Source organism: Emydura macquarii, unplaced genomic scaffold (genome assembly GCF_026122565.2).
Source record: "Emydura macquarii macquarii isolate MOO-44397 ecotype Brisbane River unplaced genomic scaffold, CSIRO-AGI_Emac_v2 contig_3305, whole genome shotgun sequence".
NCBI lineage: Eukaryota > Metazoa > Chordata > Testudines > Chelidae > Emydura > Emydura macquarii.
This window is the reverse complement of record NW_027133442.1, coordinates 1604179-1631600: the sequence shown is the minus strand read 5'-3', so window position 1 is coordinate 1631600 and position 27422 is coordinate 1604179. Positions and strand designations below refer to the sequence as shown.

The 27422-nt window shown below is 39.9% G+C and overlaps 1 protein-coding gene across 3 annotated transcripts in view; it reads right to left on the bottom strand.

Moving 5' to 3' along the window:
* XRN2 (5'-3' exoribonuclease 2) overlaps window positions 1-27422 on the bottom strand; it is an 88918-nt gene that overhangs the window by 17224 nt on the left and 44272 nt on the right. For all 3 annotated transcript variants that reach the window (XM_067532945.1, XM_067532946.1, XM_067532944.1), the window contains exons 18-27: window positions 23636-23743; window positions 23462-23551; window positions 22893-22965; window positions 16442-16525; window positions 14121-14218; window positions 13953-14032; window positions 12064-12120; window positions 7678-7746; window positions 7460-7594; window positions 5850-5983 (exon numbers count right to left, since the gene is read on the bottom strand). In XM_067532945.1, coding sequence (XP_067389046.1) covers window positions 5850-5983; window positions 7460-7594; window positions 7678-7746; window positions 12064-12120; window positions 13953-14032; window positions 14121-14218; window positions 16442-16525; window positions 22893-22965; window positions 23462-23551; window positions 23636-23743 — 928 coding nt within the window. The remainder of the gene's footprint in view (window positions 1-5849; window positions 5984-7459; window positions 7595-7677; window positions 7747-12063; window positions 12121-13952; window positions 14033-14120; window positions 14219-16441; window positions 16526-22892; window positions 22966-23461; window positions 23552-23635; window positions 23744-27422) is intronic.

Here is a 27422-nt window from a genome sequence, read left to right as displayed (position 1 = left end):
CAAAATCTCTGTCTAGCCAGAATTAGGGCTATCAGTAGGATTAAATCAATCCTTAATTTTAATGTCTTGGGAACCATTTCTATATGGAGCATATGGAATGATCGCTCCAGTTCAAGTATGGCGGCTACTGTCTACTGAAGAAAGACTCAAATGCTAGCTAAACTGCTCTCAGCTTGAACGTGTTAGGGGGCTGGACTAGACGACCTCCTGAGGTCCCTTCCATCTCTCATCTTCTATGATTCTGTGTGCACGAACAGAGCTCCACAGAAGTCCATAAACTGTAGGTCATCAGCAAGCCCAGATGTGGGCCCTACTCTTAGAGGCATCTATCACTAGGACCACAGGAAAGTGATTTGAAGAGAGATTTCTTCTGACATCCTGTTAGGTTCTGTATGGTATCTCGAGGTACCATTACTGGATTCATTCTCTACCTGCGAAATGGGAGTTAAGATATATGATGCCATTAACCCCAGGAACACATGAACTGACTGGACACCACCAAGCATTTCCTGAGATCCTTCTTGAGGAAGGTAAACTTTTACCATCGTTGACACTACGCATACGCCAATTAGGGGTCATTTTTTGAGCAGAAGTGAAAATGGATTTCTCTTGGCTTATCCTTACTCCCTACAAGTTTTTGGCAAACCAGATTGTACATCCTACAGCATCTGCACCTTCACTAACCAACCACTGAGGAAGAGGTGGTTACTAACTCCTCAAGTGAACTGCCACCACATTTAGGGCAGTTAGAAAATAATTTGAGGGTAGCAGAAAGACCAAACTAGGACTTCCAAGGCCTGAGCTAAAGATACTAAGGCCTTCCAGGAGCTATCAACAGAAGAAAAGGGATAGGCAACACAGACATCTGGTGAAGAGTAAGGAAGCTTCTCAGGCCTGGTATACAGTACTGAGGTGGGTCTACGTGAGATACCTGCCTTCCGCCTTTTGGGAAGGTGGATTAATTGAGTCGATGGGAGCGCGCTCTCCCATCGACTGAATGGGTCTACAAAGACCCACTCAATCAATGCCTGCTGCCACGGCAGTGGAGACGCCCTCAGTCTTCTGTCCCTCCTTTTTATCCCAATTCAGATTTTATCTCCTTAAAATGGAGATAGCATCAAGAGCTGGCTGTCTCCCACCTCTATTCAGTATGCTTAGGAAATGGCAAACACAATGGCAACATTTTTATATTCCTTGATTTTTGAAAGATGCATTTAAGAGGACTGAAGATAGCAATTGATACAATGTGCTACAGGAGAGCTGAACTGCCCGTAAGATTGCTGACTTGGCATCCATTTTCCCCATGTGGGTGGGAAAGTCCAAGAACCAATCTTCATGCAAGAAAAGAGTGGGGAAACCCAGCAGTAGGGAGGTAATAACGACAGAAAAAGAAAATCTATCTTCAGGAATAGACTGGATTTTATATCTGCAAGGCCAATCTTCAACAGCACCAAAAAAGCTCAACTATTACCCTTGGAACTGGATGCCCAAATGAGAATATGAAATGCTCCTTTCTTGGTGAGTATTTGATCTGAGAACCAACCAAACCCAAGCACCTGTTCAAGGAATGATCTTCTATCTTACTGAATTTTCCAATTGGTAGAGTGCAGATCCTTGGGGAAAGGATAGGGGAAACCCCAAGATCATTCTTGAGGCAAACTGATGGACTGGGATTCCACATTGATCAAGACCCTCAATTTGCAAGATTGTTGGCATTGGGACATATTTGCATCTGGATTATCTTCAAAATCAAAGTATCAAATGGGATGCTATGGGATGCAAGCCACATAAGCCCCTAAATGAACTCAGATAGATCATGTATTTAAAACTGAGGACTGCTTTGAGAGTTCTTCCCCAAAAGTGCCAAGGCATGTTCTTTAAAGATGCAGAAAGCAGTACCAGACACGCATGGTACTCCAAATGGGCTATTCAATCCCAACCTGTGTGTCCTTTTCTCACATCAAATACAAAAATTTGAAGTTTAAGTACTTCCTATGACCAAAGCAAAACACAGTTATGCCTTCCATTCTGATCATCACATTGTTCTCTCCACACCACTACACATTCACTTCTATTTCCGATTACTATACACTTTTTTTCCCCGCAAATCAAAGTTAATAGGCCACAGCCATTCCACATCCCATGTGCAGCCTTCCCAGCTACTCAAACCAATAAGAGACCTCAAATTTAAAGGTTTGATCCTGCAGTTCTTAAGTAAACCTCATTTACTTTGGGACTGGACAATAAACTTCATTTAGAATAGCTAACAAGTTTGTTATTTTATCTCTGCTGTTCACTTCCACTTGCATTTCCAGTGACTTCTGTTATTACAGAAACAACAACAACAACTTTGACACCCTCCCTCCGCTTCTGTAATTAATCTAATCTGTCTGTCTGTCTAATGCAACCATGCACACTGGCTGGAAGTACTGCAAATGTATGAAGGTATTTTCTATTAGCTTTTTGCCCTCTCGTCTGTTTGTCCCAGCTCTTCAGAACTACCTTGGTCACTTTTTCCTCCCCCAAAAATGGGTTTTCCCCAGCATTCAATAGAAAAATGAAAACCACAATTTTAGGACCTTTTCAGGTTGTTCACCTAACTTTCCTCCTGCCTCTCTGTGACCCAGTCCTCTCTATCTGATACTATCATTCCCCACCGTAAACAGATTGAGCATGTAGCAGTGTCTGATCACAAGAGAAAGGATGGTGGAAAGCTTGAGAGTTTTAACAGAAACAAAGCTAATATGAATGATTAACCATTCTATGGTAAAGGAGCCTACTTTAAAAAGCCTCTTGCAACCTGACATATGATAACTGGACCTGAACATAGGAAAGAACTACTTCGTCCTGTAAGACGGTCTTACTCCTTATACGCAATCTGTTCTCTTGCTGTTTTGCTCAACACACAAAATCCCCCACTCTCCCCGTGGGCGTGTTTATCTGCTGGTGCTTCAGAGTTCAGGATTTTGGCAAACCCTGTATTTTCAAAGCTGTCCATGAGAGGTTATCCACTCAAGTTTACACTCTACATGTTCTTAAAGTCCACCAAGTTTTTCCCCACTCCCGTTTCAAATGTTGAGATGTGTGCTAATAGTCAAAAACAGAATCCTACTCAGTGAAGTACAAATACAGTTTTACAGACAAGATTTTTGAACATTTCACTACACTATCAGCATACAGAATAGCATCAAAGCTGAGCAACACAAGATCAATGATCTGGAAGTGAAATCCCTAAATGATCTGGGCATCTAAAACAGGTGAATACTGAGCAGTTGTGGGCACCAACAGTGGCACATCAGGTTAATGTAGGATTTGTAGGAGGAGACTAAACTCATTTCAAATTGTGACTATTACTACTTAACCAGGTTAAGGTGAAAGTCAGTGAAGTTTATCTATTATGCCATATAGCTCAGACACTCCCCCCCCCAATCATACAGTAAATAACCAATGACTAAATTTTAAAGAGCAACTTTTGGAAGTTTTTCAGTATTTTCTAGGATAAGCGTCCATATTCTCTTTAATAGGATTTTGGCTACACTAGAACTCCGTTTAACCAAGCCTCCATTGTCCGGATCTTCATTCATGTTAACTGAACCACCAGCGCGCACACAGGAATACAGGAAATTGATGCTTCAGCCCTGCTGCCCAGGGCTGAAGCATGTAACTTAGCTTCACAGGGCCCCAAGCAATTGCAACAAAAAGGTTGAGAAACACTATTGTAGACAGTCCCTCTAGTGTTCAAGGTAAAGGAGTAAAGAGTGTAAAAATGATCACTACCTGTGTAACTTGTTAAAAACTCACATTTGTTTTCTTGTTAATAAATGAACACGACATTGTTTGCAAGAACTAGGAGTTTGCATATTCTGCTAAGCAGGTAAGTAGGTATGAAGGGGGGTATATTTTAATGTTTTTCCAAGTGGGGTCAGTTAATTTAAATGCTGCTTTGCATTTTAAAACAGATAAAAAGCTCTTTTCCAATTCTCCTGGTTATCCGATCTAACGGACTGGAGCCAAATCAGATGATAAAAAGTGTGGATAAACCGAGTTCTACTGTATTTTCCAATCTAGACGGTTCTATTGACACCAGTGTAACTCTTATATTGAATATCTTTGATGCAAAATGTCAGTGTTGACATTCAAATGGCTCTCTCAAAAATTGCTGATGTGTTTATGTAGTGCTAAAGAGAGAGTCACAAAGGGAAAAAAGCTTTTTTTCCCCCCTTTCCCTTTGAACACAAGGAGATGGCCAAGTTTCTTAATCCTCTTGTGCAGGACAGAACAATTTAAATACTGAGATTTGCAATATCTCAACTTATTTTACATCAAAACAAGTAGCTCAAGCAATCTCTTTCAAGCTTACATTAGAAGTGAAATGGTCTCAAAATTCAGAACTCTTCGAGGAATGAATCTTAAATAACTGACAGATCTTTGAACAGGGATAAAATTTCAAATTCTCAATATAAAATTTTTATCCCTTTCTTTCTGCCTCATACAGAGAAAAGTTGTCAAAGCACTAACAGACAATGCAAAGATAACTTAAGGAGATTTAAAAAAAAGTGAAATCTGGTCAATATTCTAGTTGTTGGCAAAGAAAAGGCAAGCAACTATTTTTAAGGCTAGTTGGCTTGAGACATGTCTTATGGTCTTTTTGGATTGAAGCCATGCCTTACAGTGATAGACTCAAGGCACTCAATCTGTTTAGCTTAACAAAGAAAAGGTTAATCGTCTCTTCAATCTAGCAGACAAAGGCACAAGATACAATGGTTGGAAATTGAAGCTAGACAAATTCAGACTGGAAATAAGAAAGTTTTAGCAGTGAGGGTAAATATCCATTGGAACAATTTACCAAGCATAGTGGTGGATTCTCCATCACTGGGAATTTTTAAAATCAAGTTTGACGTTATTCTAAAAGATATGCTCTAGTTCAAAGATAAACTGTTTTGGGGAAGTTTAGGTCTTGTGTTATATAGGAAGTCAGACTACATGATCACATGGTTCCTTTTGGCCTGGTGCTCCCCCCATCCCCTGTTCATAGTAGCACAGGTGCTTGTGTCACTATCTCCTGTTGCTCCTTGTTAAATCTCTTGGAGGGACAATTTTGGGTAATGTTGATGCAAGATTTTAGTACTGTCACACTTCTTCATTCAGACATAGCATGTTCATTCATAGTTAGAGAAAGAAAATCTTTTCTTTTAAATTAAGTTGATTATTTTTCTATTTTCTATTGGCAGGAGACTAGTTTTCTATTTTGTTGTTTTCTACCAATATAATAGAAAAAAACAGGAATTGAATTTTTTTTTAAATGTTTTTCTCAGCAGTGATTTAACAGGCTGGCTTCTAATGTAAGAGTACTACACAGCTAACATCCAACATCAGCACCTGTAATATTGGGAATTAGTGGGAGGTTGGGGGAGGGAGAATGACAAGAAACCGCAAAAAGCATCTGTCTGCACCATAGTCACAGATTGGGCACTGTCTCATCCTGTGATACCTGTGCTGTGATGCACAGTAACAGCAGTCATCACTTCCTTTTTTAAATAAATGGTTCCCATCTCCAAAGCAGGACAGTGGGGAACTAGGTCAGAACACATTAGAAACAAAAACATAATTCATTTTAACTCAAGTCTTGTATCACCTAACCATTATTGGAAAGGCAATTCGAGTCAACAACTTATCAAGAAAAAGAACCCATGAACATGCTCTTATACCAAATAGTATTTTGCATGATAAAGTTAAAGGGCTATGTAGTGGTAGCAAACTAAAAGTCAGACAGTTCAATTTTAAAATTCTTTAAATTTGGTAATGCAGAAAGGAAAAAAAAAAACAAAAACAAAAAAAAAAAAACTTACTTGACAACAATTTAGGAATCTGTGGCTGGCCACCTAAAAGTGGTCTGTATGGGTTTCCCTGATAAGCACCATGTGGTGCTGCATTACTGTAGATTCCACTTCCTGACTGGCCTCTTTCCCTTGACATTGCATGGCTGTAATGTAAAAGAAATGGAAAGTAGTAAGGAAGTATAGATGTTTTCTAAGTGTCATCTTATTAGAACAGCTGCTACCAAGTCAATCAAATACCACAGGTTCTCCAGGGTACTGGTCGAGATGCTCATGAGACGCGCAGTAATTCACCACCAGTATGGGTCCCATGCACATCCTGAATGAAGCTCACATTTTAGGAGCTGGTTGGTCACATTAAAAATTCTCTCATACCCACAGCTTGCCAAAGAAAAGTAATTTTTAGTTTTCGTTTTTTGTTTTGTTTTTTTAAGCACAGTGTAAATGTTTAGGTAACAATCCAATTATACATATTCTGTAAAAAAGTGAAAATGCTGATAAATTTAAGAGCTGCTTCATTGCTTTTGTGTAGAAGTAATTTCACATTAAGATTTTGAAGTTGGTTTATTCCGGAATTTCCTTGTGTTTTTAATTAATGTTTTAATAAGACAGCATGTTATCAACATAGCTATCATTTTGTGACTGCAAAGCATGGTTAGAGGGTAGGCGATTCATGTGTATTTGTAGTGAAACAATTCTATTTCCCAGCGTGTGAATGGGAGGAAGAGTGTTGCTTGCAACCGGTTTTTCCTCATATTCCTCCCAGGCCACAATTCAATGGAGAGAGGTTCCCACTTTCCTACCTTTCTACTAGCTTGGTCTTTTTCCCTTCCATAGGTCTCTTTCTAGTGCCCTTGTCTACCTCCTTGAAAGAGGCTGAAGCCCAGCTGTCCAAGCAGATGGGACATTCTGAGCTAGCTGTTTGGTAATGTTATTGTTAGTTTTCTTTAAAACATTTTCTGTACTTCTACACTGATAACATTCCATGGTGGCGTGCCCAAAATTATGCATGCCTGCCTGTGCGTCTCATCTTAGAAAAATACAAACCTAACCATTATTTTCCAATGTGTAATTTCAGATCATTCCCTTTGCTTGCAGCATTAGTATACAGAAGTCCTTAATACTCAGAAAAAACATGGAATTTTGGAGCAGCATCACTAGTTAAAATTTGGTGAAATGACTTCCATCTTTGTTCAAGGTACTATCAAAATCAAGTGGATTATGATACACATGAGCTTTGAACTAAGGTAATTTAAGAAAAAAAAACATGGAAGACATCACAGTTCTAGTAACACAATCTTGACTATTACTTTTATATAATAGTCTCATTGTAATCTCCAGTACTTCAAAGGAGGGCTGAAGAAGCAAGTTGAAGGAACACAGCAGAAAAGCCAATGAGAAATACTTTGCAGAACAGCATCAAACAGAAGTATGCAAGTCTACTATAAAACTCAAGTTTTAAGAACATTTTAAAAATGTAACTTTCATCAGTAAGGATTTTAAATATATAATTGCTTAAGCGTGCTTCATATAAATACCAACTTTAACCACAGATAATTGTATATTCCTTTATTGGTAAAAAATGGAAGCATTAAAGGACTGCTACTTTCACTGCTACTCACCCTAAAGTTCTGAATGCTGATTGGTCCAAATGAACTGGCCTTCTGTCTCGATTAAAACCAAGCTGGGGCCTCCATGGCCTACCATTATTGTTGGTTTTTTCCCAGTCACCTGGCTTCAGAACTGGTGGAGGTTTTCTGAATATTAAAAATGAGACAACAGTAGTTTGTTTCTACACATACCATTATAAAAATGAAGGAAAAAGATGACAACTACTTACTTTGCTCCAGGTAACATTACAGCCTTGAAAACAAAGTCTTCTTGAAATTGAGGATCTTTGAAATTGATACTAAGAGAAAAAATATTTTAGACAGTTATGTTGGATATATATTTGGCCTGATAAGCAAGATCAAACTATCTTAATGAAACAGTAATTTGCAGTGTTACTGACAGAAGCAATGCAGTGTACTTAACCAAATTATTTTTTTTTCTAATAACTAAGTTATTTGTTTGCTGTTTATTCATCTGTCCCAGAACTTCCAGCAAAAAGTGCAGGCAAGGGCATATGGGATAAGCTGGCTCAGACAGCCCCCATTACACTCCAGAGGAATGCCTCTTTCCCTGCACTAAAAGCCATCCCAGAAATGGATGTGGAGTTGTTAGTCCCATATGCAATAGTGAAAGAGCAATTGCAAGCCTTTAAATATTGTATGCCCGAACAAAGTCTTTAGCTAAGAAGATCATTCATTTTAGAGCTCATCTTCAGGGATTGTATGTAGCAATAAGGCCAAACCAATCCTGTGTTGCAGCAGGACATCTGCAGGCACCCAAGGAAAGGAAGGGGGTTAAGGACCCCGCACACGGTATTTCACATTCTAGCAGAAGTTAGCAATACATAGAAGGAGGCGGTAATGTTTGCTTGATGGGCAGACAGAGGTAAAGAGACTTAGAATATAAGTTCCTTGTGTCAGGGACAGTCTTTGTTCTATGCTTGTACAACACTTAACATAATGGGGTGCTAGTCCATAACTTAGCCTCTTAGGTGCTACTGGAATACAAATAAACAAGGAAAGCAAGAAAGAAAAAATAGAAGGCAGACAGTAAATAAAGGAAACCCTTTTTATTAATCAGTATTTAAGTTTCTTGTGTCTGTATATTTTCTCTCTGCCAAAGGGAGGAACTGAAAGAAAGGGCTAATTGTGCACTCGGGTGTGGGAGGAAGAATCTTCTGGACAGTTAGTGAAAGGGTTTGTGAGACTCTTCCACGGAATAAGTTCAGTACCATTTTCCCTTGCGCTTGATGAAGGGAGTCCCAATTCCCAACTGAGTTGCTTTGTTGTTCCAATACATGGATATGTAATGTGGCTTCAGGGGCACTCTGGAGACCCTGTACTGTAAGCTGATCAAAGTGATTGGAGCACACTGTTCTGGCAACCTTGGGCCAGCAGAACAGCCTCTGGAACTGGGGAGGTGAGGTGTAAAGGTATACCCCTTCCCCCAAGGTGTGCTGGGCACAGTTCTGGCACGCTTGAGGATATGACACTCCGGCTTGGCCTTAACCAAGAAAGGTCTGTTGCCAATTGATCCAAGTCATTCTGAATTACTCTAAAGACCTGTTGCATGAGAAGTGACCAGACTTTTCCAGCCTTTGGTGACATACAGAGCACCTGCTGAGGTTAGCCTCACCCAGGCAGGACCCCCATATAGGGGGAAAAGGGATACACTTTACCAGGACCCGGAGGGGCCGGGCCCAGGCTGCAATCCCCATGGCTGTATGTGTGGGAGGGGGCGTGTGTTACAAGTTTGTACTGGGCCTGAAAAAATTATGCTTGGGCCCTGCACCCAGGCATCAGAGGCAATGTATGTGTGGGTCCAGCATAGACATTTTTGAATGACATGGAGAGCACCCTTTGAAGCATGTTCTCGCTGGCTACCCTATGAGGAGGCAGAGAACCCACAGTGCTTAGAGGAATAATAAAAAAGGAGAACAAAGACATAAATCATGCAACACAGCAATAAAACTACTCGTATGATAATGTTTGTTTTCAACAAGGAAAACATGTCAAACGGAAAAGCAACTGGAAACTAGGGGGATTTTGACTCACTGCTCCAGTGGCTGGGAAGAACTACGGGGTGGTGCCAGGGGTCTTTATACAAACCTGGGTCAAAGTGTTTGCTCTCTCATAGGAGCAGAGCAACAAGGAAGGAAAGGCTTTACAGCAGAAAAATGTGATTTTAATTAAAAATCTGACGAGGGTCTCAGAGGCAGGTGTAGTACCTGAAACTACTTTTAACTTGTTACTGGAAAATGAACCAACTCACATTTGACCATGTCCTTTTAACAACATCCTGACAGATAACATCCCTAATATTTCAGTCTTGAGCTGCTTGCAAGCAGATAGTCCTAACTGAGTCATGCTACACCCCATTTGAAACTAGAGAGTACACAGACCATGACTGATTTTCACTGTCTCAAGTATTTTACATATCTCCAGAAGTGAAAAGTTATAGGTACAGCATTTGACACCCACTATTATAATACACCAACTTAAAATAAATCAGAATTACCTACAATATACTGGTTCTAAATCAATTTACTGTCAAGTGTATGAGTAATTCAACTCTTCTGTGACCACAGATTTATCCTTGGAAGCTTTGTATTGTTCTGGGAGGAAAATAATATACTTCATGATGAATAAAGAACATCATGGTTAAGCAAAGTCAACAGTAATTCCTATATATTCCACAACAAAAAGTAGGCCAAATAGAAAGAAACAACACTACAGGTGAAGATTTCATAATGACAGGGATATTTGATTTTTCTGTGACTTGGTTTTCTCTGAGAAGACATCAATCTGTGTCAATATTACTGGTCAGGCCCTGCCCATATAGATGCACCCTATGCATTTAACCTAAGCCCATAAACATTCTCTCTAAGATTGGTAGCACCTGATAAAGCTGGAACAACAGAACATATTCAACAGAATACAGGAGGACTGCCACGCATTAGCAGACTGATTCTCTGTGAGGAGTCCAATTTACAGATGAAAGTGGTTCCATTCTCATAGAAGAATCCATCTCTGTCAATCTATGACTATTACAGGGACAGAGAAAGAAATAGCACAAGAGGGATAGAAGGCTAAGAAGAGGAGATAGATTCCCTTTAATCATCAAATGAAGGAGTTAAGTTAGAACAGTAGAAAAGACACAGGAAAGAAAATGAGCTTCCAGCAATGATAGTATTAATTATTTTTATTTTTAAAGGGAAAAAGGCCTTCAGGATCAAGTAACCAAAGGAGGAGTTTTCAGAAGATCCCTGTATCATGGTAGCACAGCCCTTTAAAAGGCTTGTCAGGGAAGCACATGGGTCCAGCAGTATCTTGTTCCAGCGTTTTCTGCCAAGAATAGTCATAGGACTGGGAACATAGTGTTCAGGGAGAGGAAGTGGACTAGAGAGAGCAGTGGGGACGCAATCCCAGACTGCTGCCATGATTTAGGACCTGAGACCAGTGTTCCCAGCACAGGTTGGGTGGTAACTCCCCTCAACACTTTTGAACTGCTAGGATATGATTGCTGGGAGGGGTGCAGAATATGCAATCAAGAAGCCGGTTGGCTGGGGGACTTTCCCCAAGAAATAAATACATTTTGTCTTCTGGGGTTTTGGTTCCTTGGAAGGTCTTTTTTTTTTTTTCTTTTTTTTAAATAAGGCAAAAACCTTTGAGGAGAGCGAAGACTTGGAAAAAATAATCCAAATGGAGAAAGTTTGTTATACCAGAACTCCACAGATGTAGCCATTCTGTTTGATTAAGCTCCCAACAATGTGTACACAGAACGAGTGACAGGAAATTAAATGAATCTCAGACAGAGGAAAGCATTTTAGACCACATCAAACTGACAGCGGGTTTGACTCACTCAGAAATGGTAACTTTAGATGACCTTTGCACAGCACATGGTGCTACAGAAAGAGTCAGGCAGTAGCAGGCTTTCTAAAAAGCTACCCTATTAAGGTAAAACTTAAGGACCCTAGAGTCATGGTGAAAGGAAAATTCCCTGGTTAAGGCAAAAAGGAGAACAAATCCTTAGAATTGCTCCTCAGTTTAACCATAAAGGCTCCCTTAGTGGGAAAAAGCTGTAGAAAGTGTTTCTTACAGTTCAGGGCCCTCAGTTCACCCATCCTTCCCACAGAACTGAGACACCAAGCTATTACATTGCAATTTAACTTTAAAAACGGATATTGTCAATTAGAATTTATTGATATTTACCATTACTAAAAAAATTCAGTTTCTGATAGTGCATGCTTGAAGTAGTATGTCAAGAATATTTTCTTCAATATTTTTAAAATACAAATGAAGAGTTTAATCATGACATGTTGAATGTATTTTTCCTTGTCTACACTGACTGAAGGACAACTCAGGTTCAGCAATCTACCATGACATCTATGCTTCATGTTAGAACACAACAAAGTTAACATTTTGTAGTGTTGGTTAACTTTAATATTTTCTTCATATGCACAAAAGATTAGATTCTGAAGTAATCTATGACAAAGGATTGATTCTGTGGCAAGTTCAACAGCAAGAGAATCCCACACTACACTGGGCCTGGATTGATACATTTAAATAAGCAGAACACCCCACAACCATCAGTACATGTTCACACATTAACTCACCTGGCTGCAGAATTCTGTGTCAGATCACGCAACAGTGGAACTGGAGACTGTACTGTCCTAATGAAAGGGGGGGCAGCGGGGAAGAAAAAAAAAAATAAAATCGATCAACTTCACTTTCCCTAATTTGAGACCATTGCCATAATTCACATGTTCCTGTCTAAACAAAGCAGTCTACAACCTATACAAATAGAAGTTTTGAAGAATTGTCCCCCTTTATAATTTAAACAATGGCTAGCTGTTCTTATATCTTTATAAACAGCAGTTTCCAGAAGATGCAAGAGAGTTTCCTTTCTAATTAAAGTATAATACACTGGGGTGTACTGTTCTATCATGCCACTCCCCTGATAAACTAGCTAAAAACTGTGCCCTTTTAATCCAAGCAGTCAACAACTTGACACGCAGCAGGAAACTGCCTTTGTTAAATCAGAAGTACAGTACACACCGTCTCTGAAGATAATAGCCATAAAGCCCCTCTCCCTGGTTCACACTCCTGCATGTGACAGATTTCAGAATACTGCATACCTAGAGATAGATCCAGTAAGCTACATCAGCAAGTGTTATGCATCCCCTGGGTAGGCAGAGTGATCACTACCTACTTGTTAGTTCCTTTTGACCAAATTGCAATTTCAGTAAACCAAGGCATAGGCAAATGTGTATTACCACCATCAGAGAACATGAACTCCAGGCAAATAAAGAAGTATAAAATGGCAATAAATCCTTTCTCCCAGGCTGCATCTATGTTAAGAAATTTTAGCAAAACCTTGCCACTGATTTACAGCTGCACCAATGATAGTACTTGTGACAGGACTAGTGTAGACAAGGCTTCCGTGACTCAGTGCCTGGAGTGCACTACAGGTTCCAAAAGGGCTTAGCATCCAATCTTCCAGAGCCTCACCTGCACTACCAGTCCCACCACTGCAGCTCTGAACCTTGAGAAATTTTAATAAAGTTCCTCAGCACTGACATGACCCAAGAGTGGGGACCTATATTACCCACTATTGCCTAAACTGCATTAGTTGAACCACACAAATCAGGGTGATTGGGAAGAAGTTGTTCTTAGAAGAGCTTTCCTCTTGTGTTTAATCAATGTTTATCAAAGCTTTCAGTATCTTATTTACATGAGTTTTCCAAGCTAACTTAATACATCATTTAAAAAGCAAGGTGTTAATGAAAGTCTTTAGAAATTGCACATGGAAAGGTATGCTCCTAATTTACTGCTAGGGCCTAGACAAAAAAACCCAGCTAAGTGTGCTTTTCTCTGGGTTCTTCCCTAGTACATTCAACAACAGCATGAAGATAACAGATATTAAATTTCAATGGACATGATCCAATAAAGCACAGTGCTGAAACCTCTCCATCAGACTGGAACAAGACTCCTCTGATCAGACAGCTGAACACCACAAGATTATTGAAGGCAGCAGGCCCACTCATGAATCCCCTCACCCCACTTGCATTTCACCTGTTAAAGTTTATCATACAATACATGGTGCATATGTATTTGATATGAAGAGAATACTAAGACCAGACTCTCACAGAAGGTGAATAATGAAACCAGGACCACCTCTGTTGGTTTCATAAGCAATGAAAGACACTTTAATTGAGCATGTTAAAGCCCACTACCTTCCAGTTAAGCCAAATCTTTCTGAAACAGAGCAATGCAATGGGACTGGAAAATCATAAAACACTAGTTGAAGTTTTATACAGACAATAGCACACAACCTGCTCTGAGCTCTAATGGAAACAGTTCTTAATTCCAAAGTCAAATATTTAGAGATATCAGGTTTTTCTGGGTTTTTGTTGGGGAATGAGGGAAGTTTCGTTTTAATTTAGACACAGCTAAAGGAGATGTCCTTCAGCAGCAAACAACTCAGATTGAAAACTATACTCACTGATCTGGAAGAACTGCATTTTCATTCAATGTAAGATTTCCCTGGATTCCGTGGCACAGTTCAGGGGGTAAATCCACTGGCTATAGAAAAAATAATTTTTCAGCTGAAGCAGACAACCAGACCACCTCTTCTCACACATGCAATACCTCTAGAACAAATGTAACATACCTCTGTGTTACCGGATTTGTACAGTTCTGAAACAAAGTCACAAAGTGAGTGATGCTTCCCGACAAACATTACATCACCACCAAGGCTATTTCTTCTGTCTAGAATAGGAGAAAGGGAAAACAGTGTGATAATTCAGCACAAAGGAGATTTAAAGCAGCAAAATATGCCAAGACAGCACCATTTTGTTGACCGATGCTGCAATAGTTCACTAATTCTCTGCTGAGTTTCATCTCTGTTAAGAAGAGATGGTAATGCACACATCATTGATGTATGTCCAAAGACTTCTCTACGGTTTGCACTTTTGTGGGGGATATGGGTCTCTTTTCAAGGAAATATTTCTTATCTGCTAATTATTTGCAATGGTGTGACCTCACATGTACAAACAAATCAATGTGATCCCATCGCCTGTCCATCAGGAAGGAGAAGTCTAATCAGAATTAGCATCTCATGCTTAGCTCTGACTACCAGCTTTGTGTAGGCAGTCTCCTCAGTTAATGACTTCCAAAGCTACAAAACATAGGTTAGTCTGCCCTTATCCTGTAGTAACCTGTGTGTTAGTATGCCCTAACTTTCCACCCAATAGGCTGGAATGCACAACAATATGAAAGCAGAGAGAGGTCCTAGAAAAGGAACCTTTTCCCTGTCTAGCCCATAAGAGTAATTTCTTCACCATCACTAGGGATGTGAATGCAGGCTTCCAGGTTCTCCTCCCTGGCATGCAGAAGGCTCCTAGGAGGAATTGCTGGAAGGTCGGAGAATGGAATTGTGTCTATGTAAGCTCAAATAGATGTGTTGAGGCTTCCCTGGGCCTCTGGTGACCGACCCAAGTTTCAGGATTGTTTCCAAGCAAGGAAACACTTCTCCCTCTGTGGTATTGGTTGCACCCGGGTGTTTTTACCTCTGTTCATGAACAGCGCCAGAGAGGAAAGAGGCTTGGAGTGAGATGCCACTACCAAGTCCACCTTCAGGTGCAAAGCAAGGGAGGCATGAAGAGTTTATTTATGATTGTAGTTCTTTTGAAAATGTAAGAATGGCAGCTGCTGTGTTCAGGATGGAGCAGTCTGCCACTAGCATCTGGATGATAGTGAGATGCATGGGAAGGACTCTGAATTAGTCTTCCTCATGGATCTTTTGCTTAATAAGAAAGATTTTGAGTCAATGTCATGAGACACTGGATAGGTCCATACTATGGAGTCTCAAAGGGGGTAGGACTGGGAAAAGTAAGAGGTAGAACCTTTTCATTCTTTGGCTGATTCATCCCCTGGAAGGGAAGATGGAGATACTTATAGGTTACTACAGCCACCTACAGCAGAGGAAGAGTCCCAGGACAGGATGAAGGATGGACAGAAAAGAAAGCAAGCTGAGAGGAGGCCATATGGAAGAGATTTTTAGATTGGGGAGATAAAGCTCCCACCCCCTTGGGAGTATGGGGAGGGAAACTGCATAACCTTGGCTGAGTCAGAGTAAGGCCCTTGGATTTAGTCTCTCTAGGTTAGGACAGTAAAAGGTGATCCTGACATCCTCCTCCAAATCACTCTCCTCCTCTTCCTCTACTTGGGCACGGTGACCAACTGCGAGATGCCCTGCCCTGTGGAGGTATGCCTTCTGAACAGCTGTGAGAGCATTTGGATCAGCCCCATTCCCAGGCATACTGAAGCCACTAGAGAAGCCTGTAGCAGTGTGGCCCTCATGAACTCTGCTTGTAAATGGGTCCACAACAGGAGGCTGAAAGGTGACACTGATGCCAGGGCAGTTTGTAGTTCCTGGCTGGCTTTTTTCCCTGTTTTTCCACCTGAAGACAGAGGCAGGCTAAAAAAGCCATCAGCTGGCACCTCACCTGGAAGAATCCGCCTACATGGAGCTCAGAGGCTGGGCAGGAAAAGTCCTGTATCCTGATTGCTCAATGGGCAGAGGACAGGTGCATCTGCATCCGGTTTTACCAGTCTCACCACAGAAAATAATTGAGTGCATTTTTTTTTTTTGATATTCAAATGTGTTCTTCTAGCAATTACTCGTTCAGGTAGGGTGTACCAGCGGATTAATTTCATACAATAACCTGAAAATTAGATTTCATGTTAAAATTCTGCTATGGATCTGCTTGATTTAAATAAGTGCAAGTGAAGGCCGAGAGCTCTGTTTTTACGACAAGGATCACTCCATTTACAGCCACTGAATTATTTGTGCAGCTAAAGTTGCAGTTTGACATCAGGAAATCAATAGCAGCCATCTATTTGAGTTTTAATACTGCATGAAAGATAAGTACACTAATAATGAAAGCCTTAATGATCAGAGTCGTCATAATGAAATATCATAATTCTTACTTTCATCAGGAGTGAGGTCAGGGTAAACCTCTTCCAGGGCAGCTCTCAGACGGCGCTCATCAACGAATGGCAACAGAGCAACACCTAGTGAAAACAAGCTATTAGTTAGAGAGATGCAAAACTTTCACACTCACTGAGCTAAGTCACCAAAGTTACCCTGCTTATCTAAAAATGAAAGATGAAATTCCACCCCTCTCCCAGTGGAAAAATTCAAAGCAATATTCAAAGAATTCAGTTAACACTAAAGAAAAATTAAATTCTAGTTTGTTCCAGATTTTCCAAATACTTTAGGAAAGGGCTTTAAAAAACCCCCCAAAAAAACCCTACAAAATCAGCTGTGACAAATGCGACAATTTTCTACAGTATCTTTGGGAGGTCTTACTGTACTAAGTTTGTATCATTGTGGGCCAAGGATGGTATGTATTTAATGGGGAAGCCACTCCAGGAATTAAGAACGGTGGGGGGTGGGGTGGTTGGGATGTTAGGCAAATTCACTCAGGTTGTAATGCCTCCCAGGCAGGTACCACCTCCTGGGGAGGCTTGCCAATATTAGTTTAAAATGGATTCTCTAGAAGGACAAAAACGGACAAAAGGATTTTGGATAAATAGCCCGAGTTTAAATGACTTGGGGACTTCCTTTTGATCCAACAAACGGACAGGACCCTGTCCAAAGAGAAGACCCCAATTCTTAGGGAAGGGTTGGAAAGACTGACACTGATCAGTGCACTTGTGGAGACGGGGGTGGGAGGGATAGTCTCTGGTAAGCTTATTAATATACATGCAGGTTCTTTTATTGTTTTATTATGTTTTCTCTGTAATGCTTTCACCTTAAGAGTAAGTGTGCTTGCTTAGGAAAAGCTTTATGGTAACTTGAAACCATGGAGCAATCATGGTTTATATATAGCCTCTGAGAAGAAGGAAAAGCTAAGGCAATCTGATTTTCTAAAGAATTCACTGTAGGCAAGGGACTGGCAGCTTGGAAAAACCCCAGTGAGAAGACAGAGGTGCAGGTCTCCGTCCAAGGCCTGGTCTACACTTACCTGGAAATTTGGCAACAGTCGATGGGAGTTCTGCAAGCTACGCAGATTAGCTTGCATAACTCATTGGCTGCTAAGCTTTCGTTCTGCATGGTGTCTTCACTGCACTGCTCCGATGGGAACTGTGTTCCCATCGATGCAGCACTATGCTCCACTTGAGGAGGTGGTTTTACTAAGTCGACTTCCTGATCAATTGAGCAGGTCTTCACTGACCGCTCAATTTATCCAGAAAGATCAAATCTGACGGCAGCGACTTTGCTGCCGTCAGTGTAGACATACCCCAAGAGAAGTGATAGCTCTGGAGCCTAAAAGCAGGTGCCCTTGGTGGAGGAGGGGAAAATACAGGTGCAGAGGCCTTGAGCTGAGAGATGAGCAATCCTAGGACCATTTTTATATTGCCTCTATTTCTACATGTTACCATTGTATGTTATATCCAGAAGATGAAGAGTTTGATTTTCAGATTTCATGCGGTGTTTGCAGTGTTGGTATTTAATTTAATTTTATAATAAAATAGCATGTAGAAGTCAGAAAAATCTATATGGAGCCCCAATTTTACAGTCACTTTTGATTATAATCATACTCCAAGACAGACAGAAATGAAATGCTATATATTTAAGACAAGAATCTTAACTTTTTAAAAGTTATTTCACTTAACTTTAATCTTGAGGTATTTACTTTGCTAAACTGAAGTAAGTTTTTTAATCTGGACAATTTCTGAAATAAGATTCTGATTCATGGCATTGCATTGCTACAGGTACCTATTACCACAGAAGCATCCTTTACATAGCTCAGCTCAAGATTATGCCTCTCTCCAAAGCAAGCAAGTCCACTTCCTGGAATGGATCAGAACCAGGGGGAGGGTCACATGTGGGAAAAGTAACAACTAGGAGAACAACTGCAAGAGACTAATGTTAAGGGGATTTATACACTAAGTCAGTAGAATGGCTGACCAAAAATCCACTGTCCTGCACTGCACTGTGAAAAGCAGCTAGAATGAGTCAAAACAGGAGCAAACTCCAAGCACCTGGACTCATACCTTAAAAGTGAGTTCTCAACCAATACAGGATTTGTAGCACAATATACACATGCTCCAAGTCAATGAGGATTATCTAAAAGTCAGGCAACCTGCCCCTCTGTACCAACTGAAGTTTCCAAGAACAGCCCCATTTACAGCATGTTGCAGTAGCTATGGCAGTACAGCCTTGAAGCGACAAAAACATGGAAACGAGGATAATTCTGATGAGGTCTGAAACCAAGAGGAAAAGCAGCAACTTTTTGATGAGCTATAGTAGAAGAGGGTCAAATAAATCACCAACACATAGGAATCCAGGAACAAGAGCTGACCAGTAAGACTGTCTTACAACCTCAACTGACTACTTCTGGCATGTGCCCCAAATGACTTTCCTCTGCCAGCAACTATCAACTCTATCTTATCCAAACTGAGCTAGCCCCTGGGAGACAGCAGTGAAAGGAGACCACTCTATCCATGTTCAATGAAAAAGGTGATACAGACAAGTATCGTTAGCAGCATTAAAGACCAGCCATCTTATTATCCATTATATTTCAAGAGAAAATGGAGGCCCCAGTCAAGATCAGGATCCCATTTTGCTAAGCAATGTACTTAGTGGCTCAACTATGGTTATTTCCTGTACCAACTTCTTTGTATTGCATCCAATTATATTGAGAACAGTCTCTAGAATTGGCTTTTCCAAGAAGCCATTATCGATGTCAAGAAATTTCTTTTTGAAACTTTGCCTCAGTTTGACATCTGACCCATTTATATTTGAATAGCTGAAGTCACTCTATTAGTTTTATAAGATTTCACTGCACCTGATCACCACCAAGTTTTTCCTAGTCAGGAGGCTGTGGTAGCCGAAAAGTATACTGGTATTCTCATGACTTGGTATTTTTATCCTCACCAATTCTAGTGTATGGCTCTCCACAGACATTCCTACTTCATTAGATTCTGAAGGTCTACAATTTAGAGAGACTTTAGATTTCTACAGACTGATTCCCCCATATCTACAGCCTAGTTTGACAGTTTTCCTTCCGGAATCACATCTTTAGTTGACTTTCTTATTTAAATATATATTTCTCATTACTGCCTCATACAACCATTATGTTCAAGTCTAATCAAACCAAAAACTGTTCAAATATAACAAAAAACACATCCAAAAAGTTAGGAGCAGGCTATGAAATAAATAAAAACAGGTATTTCCAAATTAAAACCTCACTGAAATGCAGCCACTTCTGAGATAAAACAATGGGAACCCATCATTGCAAGACAAAATTAAAAATATTTCAATTAATCTTTGAGAATAAAAGCAATCCAGCAAAACTGAAGAAGAATGACTATTCACTTTTAGGAATAAGCCACATCTTTAAGATGAATATCCAAAAGCCTAAGTTAAAAGTACAGGATTGTTAGATGCTTTTTTGACCAAGATGCTCAGTCTATTCCTAGACTTAAAATACTTCCAGTATAACAAGTCCCTCTTAATCATGAGAATGCCAGATACTAATCGAGAACAAAACAATTTAAAATGCAATTTGGCTTTAAAAAAATTGCAAAGCAAGGATTACAGAACATTGAGAACTCTGGCAAACATGAAATATCTTCCATTGCTTTAGGTTGTCAACTCAATCCAGATCCAATGGCATCAAGTAAAAAAGTAACGAGTTACAGCACAGGGAATGGGAGACATTGGGAGAAAAAGTTCTTAATACTGCTGCAGATTACCTCCAAAGAAAAGCAGTTAACAGGGATTCCCTATAATTTATTAACACGTCATATATTTTAATTTGATAAAAAATATTTGGCAACACTATGCATGTTAGTATCTCATTCTTCTAGCTATGAATATTTTACATCTATATAAAGTTAAAGTTACCAAACAGTTCAACAAACCTACCTAAAAAACACAAACTACAAAAAGTGATTTATAAAATTAGTGATACGAAAGATATTTGCACCTTTCTGCTTAGATCCATATTTCCAAACAGCAAGTCCTCTAAACTGCAACACTGCCAATCCTACACAATAAATTAACAAAATCACGGGAAATTTTCAAAGGTGTCTATCAGACAGAATCAATTTAAAGAGCAAATTTAAGAACTGTTTAGAATTGGCACTAACTTGCCAATGGTCCTTAACAGTCCCTTTGATTGACAGGAGTTTAAAATACTAGTCTTGTAGTAAATTTTTATCTCGTGTTGAAGTTTTGCAGGATCATGCCTAAAAATGTGTGGTCAAAGATGCAATAAACAGAGTCAACAAAAAATAAAATCATGGTCTGAAGATATTTTTGGCACAATTCCATAGCAAGAAATAACTCGATGCTTACATGTAGCATTTAAACTTAGCTGCCATATTAAGAAGGGTCCATTTTTGCATTATCTATTGGCATCCCCCCTTGCCCTTCTCTCTTTTCAGAGACTCTTCTAAGATGCCCACTTTCATCAGGTTCCTTCCCCTCCAATAAGCTTCTCGTTTTGGCCTCTGTTATAAGAGAGCCCACATTTGACCCTCACAACTGATCTTCAAACTATTGTCCAAGCCACTGTCTTCACCCCTTCATCTTCAAACTCCTTGAAATGCACCATCTGCAACTGCTGTCTGGATTTTCTTTCTAGAGCCTCTCAAAACTGGCCTCAAGTCTTATCCACTCCCCTGAAACTCACTAAAATCAGTAATAACCTCTTCCTAGTCAAATCTTAGACCCTGTATTTCATCCTCATCCTATGTGAGGTATCAGTTGCCTACAATGGATGGTCTCCTTCCTGAAATCTTGTCTTCCTTTGGGCTTTCATGACTGTCCTCTCCTCATTCTCCTCTCATCTCTCTAATCACACTTTCAGCGTTTCATTTGGAAGGGGTTTTTTTTACCCCCCTTCAACTTTTGGTAACTATCCCAAAAGGCTACCTTCTATGCCTTCTCTTCTTTCTCTCTCTGTCCACTCAGACAATCTTAGTCACTTACATGACTTGGACTATCAACTTTGTGCAGATAACTTTTAAACCTACTACTCCACTAAAGATCTCCACTCTCAATTCAAATCCATGTCCCTGCCTGTCTTTTTGACATCTCTTCATGGTTGTCCAAACCTTGACTCAAAACTGTACTCTTGGTGTCCTCCTGCCCCACCCCTTGATGACCTCTGTCACCACAGAGGACATCATCTCCCCAGTCTCTCAGACCAGTAATCTGGGCATCATCTTTGAATAAGCTCAGTCTAACTCCAGATCCACCGTATCCAAGCAGCACCTAATACTTGCTGCTACCTGACTAAGTCACCCTGAATTTCCATGAAATAAACCACCCCAAATTCCCATTGCAAATCTGAGCACACTTCTCCATTACACAGCAACCTGGTCTCATCTACTCCAGGCCTTTCATGCCCATGTTAGCTTGCTGGGGCTACAGATGGCAACGTGGTGAGACTGTGAGAAGTACATGAACCAGATGGCAAAAAGGGGGAGGAGAGTAGAGATCTAGGCTCAGATCTGGGGTACACACTCCAGAGTTTTGGGAAAGGTCTCTGCACACCTGTTTGCAACATGAGAACTAGTATTTTTTCCCTCACTATTGTCTAGTTTCCAGCAATATGCAAAGAAATCTTTTCTTGCCATACTAGGAATTACTATTTCTTATAAAACAAAATCATTAGCAGCATCCAGAATTAGTAGAACAACTAAACCGAGTTATTCTATGTGAATTTGATTAAGCCAGGAAAGAAAAGGATGTTTTGTTATTTCTATTTTTGGACACTTGGGAGGTTACTACAATGATGGAGGGTACAGAATTGTCTAGATGTATCATGGCAGAGGGAGGGAAGGTAAATATTGTATTTAAACTTTACTAGTAAAAAACACCTAATTTAAATATTGAAAGAACACTACAACTGATACTTTAAAGACAGAAGAGAGTACATTAAATACTATACATTATTTCTTCATTCTTAGTTTGTGTGTATCTGAAATGTTTCTCTATTCCCTACAGCATTGCTCACAAGGAACTAATGAACTACTGATTGAACAGAATACCATCCATTAATTAAATGCAAAGGAGACAAAAGACATAATTATATAGTAAGGCTGATAAAGAATAGAAAAATGATTAATCTATTTCAGGCCAAATTAACTGGTTCAGAATGACTGCTAAAATTACTATTAATCATTGCTAATCCTAGGTTGGTTACTGAATCATAATTTGTTCTTCACATGAATTTTTTTTTTTAAATCTGCTGTAAAATGCTCTGTCCTTCCTTAAGTAATGCAAGCAAATATGACAGTAAAACTCATTAATCATGATCTAATTAAAAACCTTTCCTGTGTTGTTCACTTTTTCCACAGACACCTCCCAGAACTAAGATTTGGGTTTCAAGTTCAAATAGAGAAAGATCTTAAATTTCACCTTGCCAAGCAAATTTCTTCCCATTCAAATCAATAGCAAAATCTTCAGGGTAGAAGTCAATTATACTTGATTCCTGCATTAGAGAAAAATGAAAAGACCATTAAAATCAATTAGGAAATGGAGTCATAAGTCCGCATAGAGCTGGATGAACCCTCTCTGGTTACTCATCTTACTTAAAACAAAAAACTGTTTAATAGGGCTAATGAAAAGGAATATACTGTATTATAAAATACCATCCAACCTGGAAGGCTTCAGGGACACCACACAAACCCAACAGAGAGTCAAGGATTGACCAGACAAGCAGGATAATTCTGTGGAAAGTTAAGGATGATGGAACAAGACCTCTGCTCCTCAAATACTTTGAAGGATTCTTGGAACCAAAGTTTGTTGGGGTTTTTTTGCTCAAAGAACAATGGGGTCAGGAAAAGCCATTTACTATATTCAAACATATGAAAAACTAAAAAGATTCATGTTTCACAAAACTGCAAAAACATACAAGCAAAATTGTTAACTTTCTCGGTCACTATTATTCCTTTAAGACAAGCCAGCAGCAGAAAGAGGATTCTTACTGGATCAGTCATGAGCTTCCGCCATGTTGGTGGTAGAAAGTTACCGCTTGCAGCTGGAAATACTCCCATGAGTTGTTCAAGTGGTCTGAACTGCCAAAAGAAATAAAAAAAGGAAAGTGTGAGTGACTTTCAATAACTTGTTAAAAGACAAAATAATAAATGAATGTCTCTTACCGGTTTTGTACCCTTCTCAAAGTCTGAGGGTAGGTCTGCAATACCTTCAAAGTCAGAGGCAAACGGCGCATAATGGAAAGGATAATACCACTTCCAGGAAGCACAACCCTAGTTTTGTAAGACAAGAGACTAATAAGTGATATAGCTCAGAAGAGTGAAACAATCACATATACTATTAGTGGCTATCTAAAGATGACTAAACTTAGCCCATTGTGCGCTCCGGTGATACAATCATGTATCCTAGAACTGGGAAAGTTACTTCCCAGGTTCACTGAGGAAAGAGTTACTGATTTTAAAACATCTTTTGGAATTGGCCTACTCTGACCGAGTTCAGGTCAAGGTTGAACAGATGTGTCCCAAGAATTTGGTAGAAGGGTAGTTTGGTAGTTAAACTCAATAGGCAGGGAAGGAGCCTGTAGGGACTTCCTGAAGAATTTTTGAGACAAAGACTCATGCCAACACATCCCTTTCTGCTTGTTACAAGAGACAGAACTGTTCATCCACAAATACCTCCAGAAGAGGTTCTCTGTCCAACAGCCACTCTTACCAAAGTAGTGACCTTACTCATAAATCATCACTAATCCTAGGTTTCCCATGTTGGGAAAGGATCTCTAATGGAACAGAAGAGGTAGCCAAATTCTCTTAGTAATATTGGGGTTTGAAACCCAGAAAAGCCTGGTATAAAAACACCTAGCATGTGCAGACGCAAACAACCTTTGCTGCAACTTTAAAAAAGTGTTGCGATTTTGTTTTAAACCTTGTTTTTTTATGCAATAGAAGCATTACATGTACTTCAAATTACATTTTTCCTTACCTTAAAAGGCATTAGAACAAAGGGAGAGATTTCAAGTGAATTCATTCTACTGAGAAACAAGTTTGGCCCAAGAGAAACCCAAACATGTAGGAATATGATACAATTTACAAATGAAATGTGGCTCTAAAGGTCTTTGTAGAGTTCTCCCCTCCCCCAGCCCCTCAAATCCTTAAGTTATTTTTCTTAGTTGTGCCAACTGAAGCAAAAGTCTACTATTTCAACTTTCAACTCTGCCTAAGTAAATGTCATTGAGCATGTTATTGGTATTTTGGGTAGAAAAACTATACAGAGATTATAATTCTCAAATTCAATCACTCATAGGATTTTAGTAATATAAATTTTAGAAACTAAGGTGGGATTTGTAAAGATAATGGACGTTATATGCTGGACTATTACACTGGGTTTTTTGTTAAATGAGATGGGGTTAATTACATATTCTTCTGTCTTTCTCCATTATTTGTCCATAGCCATAATACTGAGGTAAATAATTATAGAAATGCAAGAAATCTTTTCCGATAGCCAGCTTTGAAAAAACATCTTATTTAAGGGAAAAACCCCAGGTCTAAGTCCCTAATCTTGCAACCTCCATATGAGCAGTAATGGACTTCACTGGGACTCTACATGCAAGTATGAGTCTGCCCATGTGCAGTAGCTTAGAGCATAAGAGCCCAAAAATGTATTCGTTACATAGGTGAGCAGGATCAAAAGCAGCTCGCAGGCCCTCAATGCTCATACTGTTTAATGTCAGATATTTAAGTTTTACTTTAAGATCTGGAAATAATTTGCCTTCTTTTGGAAGAATCTGTGGGAAGAGAAGGTCACGATGAACAAAAGTAGTTCCTATTGCATTAGAAACCTAACTACTACAAAGGGCAAAAATATTTAAAATTTCCCATTAACCTGCTACTAAATTGGAAATTTTTTCTATGTATTCACTGTTACCTAAAACAGTTCCTTAAATTCTTCCATGTATTTCCCCCTAACTTTCTTGAGCAAAAGGTGTGGTGTTATTGTAGGACTGTGAATCAGAACCTTTTATGTTTTAAGCCTGACTAACAGTGACTTCCTCTGTAACCTTAAACAAATCACCCATTCCCTTTATGCCGCCAAAAAATGGGAATACCTATCTAGCTCACAAAGATGAGGAGGATTAGTTACCTGTTCTTAAAGATTTATCCACACACACAAATTGCACTAGCTTAACTTAATATCTGTTTGGTTAAATTGGTGGAACATGTATGGGGACTATCAGTTTAAAACTGGGTTACTTTGGTTTAACTTGCACCAGTACATTGTTAAGCAACAGCCTAATGGTTATAAGTGTCCACACACAAAAGCTGCAGCAATCTAAACATTCAGTGTCAATGCCCTCTACTCTGTTTCATGCAACAGAGAATTTCCTTCCTCATTTCCCCTCATCTTGGTGGAAAATATTAAACATGACTGGAGTTGTGAATGGCACCAGACACAAGCACTTCAAGTAGTATCAATAAGCATGTCTTGTTTAAAAAACTTTAAGGGAGCAAAGGAAGGGAATTCTGAATCTTCACTTTCCATTGAGACTGTATGGACTATGGTACCTCTGCTGCCTACAGCTGTTGCCATTGTAGCCTCCCATCCTGCAGAACACCTGACCCAGATAAGGAGGAGAAAGAAGAGGACTCAGGATGACATGTTCAGCGAGGTCCTGCAAGCCAGGGCCGGATCAGCCCATGAACAGAGGGCCTCAAGGATTAGTAAGGCAGACCGTATGGAGGAGGAAAAAGCAGACAGGAGAAAGGTGCAGGAAGAGGAGAGGGAGATGCACCAGGACATAATGAGGTTTCTTCAGCAGCAAACATGCTGCAGATTCTTGTGGACCTACAGCTTCAGTAATCATGGGCTTGCTTCCCTTTGTAGTCCATGGAACCTTCCAGTGCAACACCTCCCTACACTCCAACCCAAACACTCCATGTGGCATCAGGGTCCACCTCCCTACCTCTCACCACTCCACACAAGGGGACATTAAGGACACCTCTAACTTCACATACACTGACCTGTGAGAGCCACGATTGACATGTGTAGCTAAAATGGAAATGCACCTTCCTTCTTCTTTAAAGCAATAATAAATTTATGAAAGAGCTTCATGTATTTACTTTTAACTTGCACAGAAGTTTTTTTTTTGGGAAGAGTTTTACTCAGTAACACTCTTGTTTGAAAAATAATTCAACTTTCCCCATGTAGGCTGCAGAATGCCTGCCAACAACGAAAGCCGCCACATGCTATTGAACTGACAACTCATAGATCAGTGACAAATAGCATAATCATAGATTTACACCAAGCACCACACAACTAACAGGCCACCAAACTGCAAGACCAGGTAGAGCATAGCACACCTCAACACATTACTGTGGCTCGCTGTTGAAGTGTTCTTTCAAAGCCTCCCTGAGCTGTATAACTCCACGTTGAGCTCTTCTGATAACCCTTGTGTCTGGCTGTTCAAACTCAGTATCACCTCTGCTCTCACGGCAGCAACCTTTTCCCCCTTGGCTTCATAGATATTGTACAAGTCACAGAACACAGCTATAACCACTGGGATGTTGTTTACTCACAAGATTGGATCTCAGTGAGACCACCACCAGCACCCCTTCAATCTACCAAAAGCACATTCAACTGTCATTCTGCAACTCCAGAGCCAGGAGTTCAATCTTTCCTTGGTGCTGTCAAGGTGGCCAGTGCACAGCTCCATAAGACAGAGTCCCTCCGGATCACTAGTGGCATTTGAACATCGCCAGCGGTAATCTGCCAGTCAGGAAACAGAAGTCTTTGATTGTATCTTTCTGAACAGTCCTGTGTTCTTAAAGGTGCAAGCATCAAGCACCTTCTCTGACCAGCCGACTGTGATGTCAGTGAAGAGTACTCAGTGATCCACCAACACTTGCAAAACCATACCTAAAAATTGTCCTTTCGATCGAAGTACTCTGTGGCAAGATC